The sequence below is a fragment of the Podarcis raffonei genome, chromosome 2 (genome assembly GCF_027172205.1).
Source record: "Podarcis raffonei isolate rPodRaf1 chromosome 2, rPodRaf1.pri, whole genome shotgun sequence".
Taxonomy (NCBI): Eukaryota; Metazoa; Chordata; class Lepidosauria; order Squamata; family Lacertidae; genus Podarcis; species Podarcis raffonei.
Window position 1 is genome coordinate 260,562 of NC_070603.1, and position 12,037 is coordinate 272,598.

Consider the following 12,037-nt stretch of genomic DNA (forward strand, 5'->3'; position numbering starts at 1 on the left):
TCAAGGGAATGCAGTACTGACACCTTTTATTCTAGAAGAAAAGAACTGGCTGGGCTTAATGAAATTTGGAGTCCAACAGCATTTGGAAGGCACAAGTTCTCCGCCCTTGAAGTAGATAATGTAGGTGAAGCTTTCAATTCTGTGGGGGAAACCTTTGTTTTGTCCATTTTGCCTACAATCATGTTGGAACCTACTAGCTGAGTTAGCTATCAGGAGTGTATTTGATTTATGATATGGTTGCGCAATCATTTTTTTGGTTTCTGATCTGCCTCATTCTAGCCTATAGGCACATCATAATATATTGTTTCTATTTCTGCCTCACAGATAATAGCTCTAGAAGACTATGAGAGATGAAAATGATACAATGGTAACCGAATTCATTTTGATAGGACTCTCGGATCACCCCAGAGCTCAGAAGGTCCTCTTCTGCCTACTTCTGGTTGTCTATTTCATTACCCTCTTTGGCAATGGTCTGATGGTGGTGGTAATTATTGCTGACTCACACCTCCACACTCCTATGTACTTCTTCCTCAGCAATCTCTCTTCAATAGATATTTTCTACATCTCCAGCAGTGTACCACAGATTTTAGTCAATTGCTTCATTGCTAGAGCTACCATTCCTGTTACAAATTGTTTGACCCAAATGTACTGTGGACTCTTCCTTGGGATGACCGAGTGCTTTCTTCTGGCTGTCATGGCATATGACCGTTTTGCTGCTGTGTGTCATCCCCTTCATTACACCTTAATCATGAACAGTAGGCTCTGTATCAGTTTAGTAGCCTCATCCTGGATTATTGCTTTTCTGCTGGCTGTGGTCCCTGTATTTTTCATACCAGTAAGCTTTTGTGGCCCTAATATCATCAATCATTTTTCTTGTGAAGCCCAGGCAGTCCTTAAATTGGGCTGTTCCAATGCCCGCATCAATGAGATCTTCTCAATTGCTCGGGCTATTCCAGTTCTTGTTGTTCCCTTTCTTTTCATCATGGTGACTTACATTCGCATTGGCCAGGCAGTGCTGAAAATCCGATCAGCACAAGGTCGAAGCAAAGCGTTCTCCACCTGTGGCTCCCACCTGATTGTGGTCAGTATATTTTATGGCTCAGCCATGTCCATGTATCTTCAGCCACATGGTAGACCGTCTTCTGATCGGGACAAGCTGATCTCTGTACTGTATGGGGCACTGACCCCTATGCTAAATCCCATGATTTACAGTTTGAGAAACAAAGATGTAAAGGGGGCTGTGTACAGATTGATTGGGAAGAATCCACCAGAATAAATATATCTGTTTTTGATGGAAGATTATCATGAAGTTTTTGTATATGCCAATGCTTCTTTCCTTCCTTTCTTCTAGTGTAGCCTTCTGTCCTGGCTCTTTAAATAAACTATTTCATGTTGGATCCGTATATTTTTGCATACCTGAATGAGACCTGAATCCCAAAGTCATAAGGCAAAATTCACTGAAAACCCTACCTACAAGCAGTGGGAGAGTCCTCTAAGCTTGATAGTCGTTGAAAGCAATTAGAAGTTATTTTCAGTTAAAAAGCAGAGAGCAAGGGGAAGGGCTACCTTACTTTATTATTTTTTAAATGACAAGCATGTGAACCTGCCACATGGAGCAAGCCGTTTGCACACGCTCTCTCCCCCCTCCAATAACAAAAGCCCAATGAAACTGTGTCTGAGGTTTTTGCCCAATCCCTGCTCACTTGCCACCCAGCAAATCTTTTACATGTTTTCCCCCTGCCACCAAGCAGGCCCTGCTCATGAGCAGAGGCTGGGTGATCTGTGGATCATCATTGTGACTTTCACTGTGCAATTAACAAGATAAGTGAGTCCCTGGCAGGGTGCTGCAGACCCCCTGGGTGTGTTCTGCAGACTCCCAGGGGTCCCCAGACCCCTAATTGGGAGCCACTGTTCTAGGGTGTTTTTTGCAGTCGTAGGGATCATCCACACTTCCACTTGTCCCACTCCTAGAAACACAGGTGCTGGCTCTCTGGGTGCCTGAGCACAAAATTCCCCATGAAGAGGCCGGGCACCCACAAATTTTGTTGCCAGGGCCATATACGCTGCATGACACCCGCGGCACCAGGCACCTACAGTCATGTGGTCAAGTTGGCACTCCTGCCTAGAAAGCAAGGAGTCTGAATGGTTTTCCACATGACCCATGCTTTCTAGGTAAGGTCTGAGTGTTTTTCCTATTGTCCTCCTCATTTCCCATGGAAAACCCACTCTTTAGTGCTAATTCAGAGCAAACATCAATCCAGAGAAAATCTGAATTGCCTTTTGTTCCAATTGTTGTTGTTTTTTAAATGATTTTTTATTAATTTCCAACAGAAACAAAAAAAAGAAAAAACAAATTAGTTCACAACAAATATTTCACAGCTTATTCCTTTTCAAGACTTCCTTCAGCTTTTCCGTAAATCATCCGTAGTTATCATTTGGATAACACACTTCTTATTTTTATATTGACATTATTTGTATCTTTCTTTCTATTCTCTTTAGACAATATTTCTTAATTCTTCACAGTGCTTCTTTAAATCCCCTTAGCGTTATCTGTCCATTACTTATACATTCCAGATATTCCACAAATTTCCCCCAGTCCTCGATGAACTTTTGGTCTCTTAAATATCTAATCTTTCCTGTTAATTTATCCAACTCAGCATAATCTAGCAATTTCGTTCTCCATTCTTCTACAGTCGGTATTTCCTGTTGTTTCCATTTCTGGGCTATTAACACTCTTGCCGCCATCACTGCATATTGAAAGAATTTACTATCCTTTCTTTTTATCTCGTTTCCTAATATTCCTAACAGAAAGACTTCTGGTTTCTTTATAAATGTGTATTTTAAAATCTTCTTCAGTTCATTATATATTTTTTCCCAGAAGTCTTTCAGTTTCTTGCATTCCCACCACATGTGGTAAAAAGTACCCTCTCTATCTTTGCACTTCCAACACCTGTTACATGTCTTATACATTTTTGCTAATTTTGTGGGCGTCATATACCATCTATAAAACATTTTCATAGTTGTCAGGGAATCAGGAGCAGGAGCACTGGGGAGAGAGGATTGGGAGAGCGAAGGGGAAGAATCTGAGGGCAGCGTAGGGGAGTATGACAGTGGCCCGAGAGATTCCATGAGCTTCTCCAGCGAATCAGAAGATTCCCAGAAGGGGGCGCCGATGGTCAGGGCAAGGGGGGTCCCAGGGGGGACGCACCAGAAACAAGGAGCCAGAGGGGAACCCCAAAGCAGCAGTGGAGGATCGGGACCAGTTTCCCCACCAGAGCATAGTGGGGGGGAGGAGTCACATGTGTCAGGGCCAGCGTCTCCTCCAGAGAGGGAGTCAGGGCTGACCACGCCTCCATCGGAGAGTGGGGGAACGGAAGGGAGGTCAGTTGCAGCTAGCCCCCCCGAAGGGGGAAGCAGTGGCAGCAGCAGTGAAACGGTCAGGAGGAAAGCTGCTGGCTGGGCGCGCGCGCCAAGTTCAAATGTGCAGGCGCGCGGAACAGCAGGAGACCCGGATGGGGAACCAGCTCCTAAAGCCCGCCGGAGGGAGGGAGAAGGCTCAGGGGAATCAGCGGGAGAAGAGGCTAGAAAGGGCGGAACCCCGGCGGGCAGGCGGACCCAGAGGAGGAAGGAGCAGCGGAGAAGGTGGAGCAAGGCTAGGATCTTAAATTGGTGTCAGGGGGGAGGAGACTCAGACGGAGCATCAGTGGTCTGACACTTTAGACGTGGGGCTGCGCGCTGCGGCTCTGGAAGTGAAACTGAACTTCAATAAAGACTTTTATACTTAACAACGAAGCAGCGTTGGTCCTTTGTGAGCTGGGACCTAGGGCAGCCCTGACAATAGTGTTTTCTTTTAACGTCATACATGCAGTGAAATTTACACCCTCCTTCCATAGTTTTTCCCAATCCTCAAATTGTATATTGTGTCCCACATCTCTAGCCCAGTGAATCATTACCGACTTTACTTCTTCATCTTTTAGATTCCATTCTAGTAACAACTTATACATTTTGGATAAAGTTTTCCCATCATTATCTATAATTTCCATCTGAAATTTGGAATCCTTGTCCGCATAACCATGTTCCTTACTGTCTTTTCTAAACATTTCATTAATTTGAAAGTAATGCAACCAATCATATACATGTTCTTTAACCTGCTCATATGGTTTCATTTTCCATTTTCCTCCTTCTTTAAATAATAATTGACTGTATGTTATCCACTTGTCTCTCATATTAATTTTTTTAACACTCATGACTTCTAAAGGAGATAACCAGTGTGGGATTCTAGGTTCTAATAGGTTTTTATACCTATCCCATATTTGAATTAAAGGACCTCGGAAGATGTGGTTCTCAAAACCTTTATGGACTTTCCTTTTCTCGTACCATAGATAGGCGTGCCATCCAAATCTGTTGTCGAACCCCTCTAAATCGAGCTGTTCCTTATTTTCTAGCTTGATCCACTCTTTCAACCAGCAAAGGCATGATGCCTCGTAATACAATTTCAGATCCGGCAGGGCAAAGCCTCCCCTTTCTCTTATATCTGTTAACAACTTAAATTGAATTCTTGGCTTTTTGCCCTGCCAAATATATCTTGAAATCGCTCTTTGCCACTCTTTGAAAATTCTATTCCCCTTAATTATGGGGATGGTCTGAAATAAAAATAACATTTTTGGTAGCACGTTCATCTTAATTGTAGAGATCCTTCCCCAAAATGACAATTTCATTCTTCCCCACACCTCCAGGTCCTTTCTTATTTCCTTCCATACTGGCTCGTAATTATTCTTATATAAATCTATATTTTTAGGAGTTAGCCATATTCCTAGATATTTAACCTTTTTAACCACCTCTATCTGTGTTTGTTGTTGCATTAATTCTATTGCACTTTGGTCCATATTCTTCGCAATCATTTTTGTTTTTGTTTTTTTTAATTTAAAACCTGCCACTCCTCCAAACTGTTCCATTTCTTCCATTACCTCTTTTACTGTAGTTATTGGCTCTTCAATCATTATTACCAATCTTTAATCTTTAATCTTATATTCATTTTGGCCGATTGTCACTCCTTTTATTTTCTTGCTTTGTCTAATCGAATTCAAAAGCACTTCTAACACTGTTATAAATAATAATGGTGAGAGTGGGCATCCCTGTCTTGTTCCTTTCTGTATTTTTATTTCTTCTGTAACTACATTATTTATGATCAATTTAGCTTTTTGTTCTGTGTAGATTGCCCTTATTCCATTAAAGAATTCTTTGCCGACGTCCATATATTCCAGATTTCTCAACATAAAGTCCCATGCTATATTGTCGAACGCCTTCTCCGCATCAACAAACATCATTATGGCTTGTTTGTCATTCCTGGCAGACAGATATTCCGTGATGTTAATTATATTTCTTATATTGTCCTTCATCTGCCTGCCTGGAAGAAAACCTGCCTGGTCCTTATGAATAATTTCTAATAATATATTCTTCATCCTCTTTGCAAGAATTCCTGCAAATATTTTATAGTCTTTAGCAGTGAGATCGGCCTATAGTTTTTGACTTGGGTTGAGTCTGAGTCCTGTTTTGGAATAAATGTAATATATGCCTCTTTCCATGTTTCCGGAATTTCTCCTTCTCTTAAAATGTTATTCATTACTTCCTTCAATGGCGTCATCAAAATAAGTTTCATTTCTTTATAATAGCACGCGGTGAATCCATCTGACCCTGGAGCCTTCCCCCTTTTTAAATCTTTTATTGCTTCTTTGATCTCTTCTATTTCAATTGGGGTATTCAAATGTTCTTTTTTATCTGTCGGGATCTTCTGCACCTTTTTATCTTTCAAAAATCTTTCTATTTTCCTCAAATTGTTTCTTTCTTTGTTTTTATATAATCTTCTGTAATAGTCCAAGAACCCTTTTCTAATCTCCTTCGGGTTGGTTTTCTCTTCTCCATCTGATATTATTTTATTTATTGTGCTCTGTTCCTTTCTTTTCTTGATTTGCCATGCAAGCCACTTTCCTGATTTGTTCGAAAACTCAAAGTTTCTTTGTCTCAGTTTCTTAATATTCCATTCCACTTCTCTGTTTATTATAGCTGTGAACTGGGCTTGTAAAACTTTAATATTTTCTTTTATTTTCGGATTATTTGGTTTCTTAATTAATTTTTGTTCATTGTCCATTATTTGCTTCAATATTTCTTCTTTGCCTTTTTCTCTATTTTTATTTTTGATCGTGTTCTGCTGTATGAAAAATCCTCTCATTACTGCCTTGCTTGCATCCCATACCACTTTTGTCTTTGTTCCTTTGTTACAGTTGTCAACAAAATATTCTGTTAACTTCTTTTGCGCTTTTTCCACTATTTTCTGGTCATCCAAGAGATAATCTTTCAGTCTCCATCTGAAAGTTCTTTCCTCAAAACTTTTCAATTGGAATTCTATTGGACTATGATCGGAAATTACTTTCGGTTGAATTTCTATTTGTTGGGTTCTTGGAATCAATTCGTTCAAAATCCAAATCTGATCTATCCTTGACATTGACTGGTTCGGTTCGGAGTGGTAAGTGAATTGTTTGTCCAACGGGTGTCTGAGACGCCAAATGTCTGTCAAATTATAATTTTTTATCATTTAAAAAAAAGATTTGGGTAGCTTCCCTTCTTTACTTGTTCCTTCTCTAAGTCTGTCCATTTCCAAAGAAACCACTCCATATCACCCATTAATATAATTTTCTGATCCATATATTCAAATAATTTTTCTTCTAGGGTTTTGTAGAATTCAGTCTTATTGCCATTTGGTGCGTAGATCCCGACTATAATCAGACTTTCTCCTTGCCATTTGATTCGAACCGCGATTATCCTTCCCTCTTCATCTTTGAAAATTTGTTGAGCTTCAATTTTATTTTTAATATATATAACCACTCCTCTTTTTTTCTCTTTATCTGAAGATGCAAATTCATTTCCCAGTCTTTTGTTGATTAATACTTTTTTATGTCTTCTTGCCACATGTGTCTCTTGTAAACAAATAATATCTAAATTTTTCTTTTTTAAAAACTGTTCAATTTTATTCCTTTTCTTTTTTTCATTCATCCCATTAATATTCCAATTCCAATTTTTTAGCGCCATAATTTCCAAATTTTAAATAAATTTAATTTATTTTCCTATAATTTGGCTAATTCTTCTTCTTCCTCCTCTTCTTCTTCATCTGTATACTTTCCGTTTTCTCTCTCCTCTTCCTCTGGTCTTTGTTTTCCTGGTGTTCTTCCCTCTGCTCCTTTGATTTCTTCTGCTTCTGATCTTAGTTCTTTATACTTTCTCAGAAATTTCCCAGTTTCTTCTGGGTTTGTCAGTCTGTGCCTCTTGCTTCTATAAATGAATGAAATTCCTTCTGGGAACTCCCATCTGAATTCAAGGTTGTTTCTCTTCAATGTCTGTACCAATGATTTATATGGATCTCTTCGTTTAAGTAATCTAATTGGTATGTCTTTAAAGATTATTATGAAATTCCCGTCTATGTTCAGTCTCTTTTCTCTATTCTTCTGTAAAATCGTATTTCTCATTTCTCTATCTTTAAATGTTATCAAACAGTCCCCTGTAAGTCTTTTTGCTTTTGTTGTTTTTACTCTCATTCTAAATGCATTTTGGACTGTTTTTGCCATTTCTTCTGCTGGTAGTTCCAACCATTGCGCTAATTCTGTTATCAATTTCTCCTTAATATTTTCTCCTTGTGTCTCTGGCACGGCTCTGAGTCTCAAATTCACCTCCCTCTGCCGCAATTCATTCATTGCTATTACACCCTTCATTTCCTCTTGTGCTTTATTTAGTTCCATCATCTCTACTTTTATCTTTTCTTCTTCCCGTTTGACGTCTTTCATTTCCAATCTTGTCTTCTTCAACCCCTCCTCTACAGATTGCGTTCTCCTGAACACTTCTTTTATTTGGCCTTTCAATTCATTAACTGTTTCATCAAATTTCTTATCCATTTTTCCAATCTTATTGTCTACCTGCTCTAATTTAGACTCTAAATTCTTTTCACTCTGTCTAATTTCTGCAAACATTCTTAAAATATCAGCTTTGAAATCTGTTTCTTGTTTAGACCCTTTCCTCTCAGCAGGTGTCCCCCCATCTGTCCCTTTCTTCGATGGATTTGACATTTTATTCTACTTGATCCCACCAGCACAATAGCAACCTCTTAGCAATCCCTCACAATTTATCAATTTGACCTTTTTCAGTTATTTAATTTCAAATTTGCAGTTGTAATTATTTAGTCCTCAATTTCAAATTTTACTCTCTTACAATTAATAGTCCTATATAGTCCTATATATCACCATAAATCAATACAGAGTCCGCACAACACCGTCTTCTTGCCTCTATTCAGGCCAGTCCACTTTATGGTATTATTTTCTCGATATGATCCAATTAAAAAGAAGGAGCGATGAAGGTCTTCAAATTCAAAAGCAATATATATGGTAAACGTCCAAAAAAAGAAAAGAAAGGAAAAGGAGAGGGTACTTCAAAGTCCAATTTCACCAGTGGCAGAAGATATCACAGTTATAATCCCAAATGCTTTAAGTCTGATTTATATCCAATGTCCACTATTATATTCAACTTTCCACAACCATCGAATGGGGAGTGAAAACAGGTCCTTCAAAAAAAGAAGGAAGAAATGCAGAAAAAAAGAGAGAGAAAAGAGAAAAATGAGAAAAAAAGAAAAAAACAAGTTGTATTATCTTAGTCCGACCACTAGGGGTCTCAGAGCCACATTGATGTATCGCTATTCCAAAAAAACAAACAAAAAAAAATATATGTATCTCCAACAATTCAGTCTCTTCGGTATCAAGGATTCCAAAAAACAAAATCAAATTAACAATAAGGATAGTTTACAACCGCCAATAATTATGCCAAAATGTACTTATTCTTTAATATTCTTTCTGTTCACTGAGCTTCAAGGTTCTTAATGGCGTCGGAACCTTCTCTTCCGTTTCAGTATTCTTTGTTCTTAAGAGCGAAAGTGAAGAAGCGCTTCCTCCCTCTATTTATGCCCTCCATTACACCAAAGGCTTCAGATTTATACAAATTTCTCTTCTGTTCTCCCTTATTTTGATAATGTCTCTGATATAATGTATCCTCATAAAGAGTTACTTTTTAGTCAAATTTATATGGGAGAAAAACAGTAGCCGCTAAGGCAACTCACTTTCACTTTCCAGCTCTGCAAGTTGCGCTGCGTCAAAGTTGATTTCGGCTGTCCGCTGAACTCCGCAAACTTCTCTTTTTCTCTCCAGGACTTCCTTGTTGTTAATACTCCTGATATATAGTTAATTTAGACCCAGATTCTTTTAATTTGAGAGCGTAGCGCTTCCTCAGCAAGCTCGGGGCTTCGCTATTCGGAGGTAGTTAATGGCTTCCCTCGACCCGCCGTTCTGCTCCGCCGTTCTCTTCACTTCTTTCGAAGCTACCTGACGGCCGGGCTGACCGCTTCTGGTCCCGCCGGGAACCTGACCTTCTGGACACCCACCAGAGGTATTTTTGGGGGCCACCGCACCCTGTAGCACCCCGTAATCCTCCAAAATAGCCCGGGATTTCCCTCACGGTAAAATCCCCGCTTGCGACGAGATCGCGCTGCACCGGAAGTCCGCCTTTTTGTTCCAATTGAGCACTAAAGCACAGTTTTCCCCAGAGGAAAGCAGTGGGACAAAAGGAGGGTGTGGATAAGTCCTTAGGCTGTGGAAGGACTACAGAACTCTGGTTCCCATCTTTTCAGCGTCTTGGTCCATGCATCTCTTAGCTCATACAGAAAGAGAAATTGGCAATATGATTAACCCCACCCAATGTGATTTCAAGTATTATCAGGTTCAAATGATGGTTTGCAAGTCAAGGACTCCTTCTCATTATAGGCTACAGGTTATATGGCACGATAAATTGCAGGCATATGTTCCTCTGTGAACCGCAGGCTGCCCCTTTATAGGCAAGGAGAGAGGTCAAACAGCAAAAATAGCCATTCCCAAATGCATGTAATTCAGTGTGGGTGACTGACAAAAATGTGGTTCAGATATGGCACCACAATTTATAGGAGACACACATACACAAAGACAACAACATGAAGGCTAAAATGTGACAGTAATGTCATCTTTTCCCAATGAGAAAAATGGACCTTATGGACCTTAATTCTTACAAAGTTCCTATAAAATGATATTTCTGTCTTTCTCACATGCACACCAACAGTGGGATAGGGGTTCAAAAGCACTTTGAGTGATAGGTCTGAAATATATGTAAGTGCTGGAAATGTTTGTGCAATGCATGTACATTCCACATTCCAATTAATGATGGCAACAAGGACAATTCCTGGGAGAAGTCTTGTATTTTCCCAGGTACAAAATATAGATCAGGCCATCCCCAAAAAAAAAAAAAGAAAGATATGTGCATATGAATCGATTGAAATCTATGGCCTCCAGCCTAAATGACTCTTTATTATGTTCTTGGCTATAACTTATCCCTTCATGTGCAAGACAATGAGGTCTTGTACATATAAAACATACATAGAGGGGGAAAACCATAGGGAGTGGTCAGCATACAGAGTTCCAATGTTGTTGACCAAGACTTCATGGCCAAAGATCCTAAATCAGTGGTGGCCAGTCTTTTCCAGCTTGTATTCCACAAGCTGGAAATGACCTGTAATAGAACACACACACCTCTCATTTAATGGTGTTTTGCCTCTAGTTCACTGGCCAGACTTTGAAGGCAGCTTTGCAATGAGGACAGGCAATGATGATGATGATGATGCACCAGTCCTGACCATGCATTGGCCCAAGGGTTCTTTTGCACATATCCAAGCATGTGATAAATCCTGTGCCATGTGTGACACCAATGACTTAGGGTGGCCACCAATGACCTATACACTAGGACTGCTTAAACCAGTATGGGGGATGACTTGTGGACCTTCAAAAGCTGTTGTACTACAGCTACCATCACCCCCTGACCCTTGACCATGCTGGCTGGGGGGATGGGAGCTGGAGTCCAACAACCTCTGGAGGGCCACAAGTGGGGGCATCCCAGCCAAGACTGTCACATTGGGCGGGGGTGGAGGACAAACTGCCATCTATAGGTGTGGAAATATGGAAACAACGAGGAGAGGCAGGATTGAGATTTGGAGCTATGCTTCAAGGTCCAGGCTATGGGAAGTCCCGAAAAATTAATAATTATAATTTGGATTATAATTTGGTATTTTTTTATTTTAATTGGATTATGATTTGATATGTTAATTGGATGTTTTTTATTTGGAAAATTAATAAAAATGATTTAACAAAAAAGAGAGAGAGAGCCCTCCGTAGCTGGCAGTGTTGCAAGAAAGGAGATTCCAACTAAACATTCAGAAAAACCTTCTGACATTAAGAGTTGTTCAGCAGTGGAACAGACTCCCATGAGAGGTCGTGGACTCTCCCTTCTTGGACGTTATTAAACTGAGGTTGGATGGCCATCTGACATGAATGCTTAAGCTCAGATTCCTGTATTACAGGGGGTTGGGATAGATTACACTTGGGGTGCCTTTCATGATTCTATTATTCTATCTCATAAGTCTCAAGGGGAAGGAAATGTGAAAAGGTTAAAATTTCCTAATCCTAAATGGCAGGTTTGGCATGTAAAGATCAGCTACCTAGATCCATGTACTGATAGTGGCCGCCTCCCAATTGGGAGTATTTGGGGGGAGGGATTCAAATGCATAACAGAAATTTAGGTTTACATAATGAAAGTGGACTAAAGCACTCTTTTGCTCTGGTGCAACAAATCCAGGGTTTTATTTTACTCATCTCCTTAACATCTGGTGGAAGGACATTCCACAGGGAGGGTGTCACTACCAAGAAGGCCCTCTGCCTGGTTCCCTGTAACTTCACTTCTTGCCATGAGGGAATTACCAGAGGCCCTCAGAGCTGGACCTCAGTGTCTGGGCTGAAAGATGGGGATGAAGACATGCAACAGCACACATCGTCAGATATGAGTTAGACATGTGGGAACTGGGTGAGAGCATGGCTGTGGGTCACAGCAATAGCACTGGATGGACCTATCCCATACAGTTCCCTAA

At 40.2% G+C, this 12,037-nt stretch overlaps 1 protein-coding gene across 1 annotated transcript; it reads left to right on the forward strand.

Annotated features, from left to right (window-relative positions):
* Window positions 1-221: 221 nt before the first annotated feature.
* LOC128403836 (olfactory receptor 13H1-like) lies at window positions 222-1,287 on the forward strand. The gene has a single exon (XM_053368937.1). It carries the CDS (start codon window positions 344-346, stop codon window positions 1,274-1,276), a length of 933 nt encoding a protein of 310 aa, XP_053224912.1. The 5' UTR covers window positions 222-343; the 3' UTR covers window positions 1,277-1,287.
* Window positions 1,288-12,037: the final 10,750 nt, after the last annotated feature.

Excerpts from the sequence above, each read along its gene's own strand:
- LOC128403836 (XM_053368937.1), top strand. The coding sequence starts at position 344 with ATGAGAGATGAAAATGATACAATGGTAACCGAATTCATTTTGATAGGA.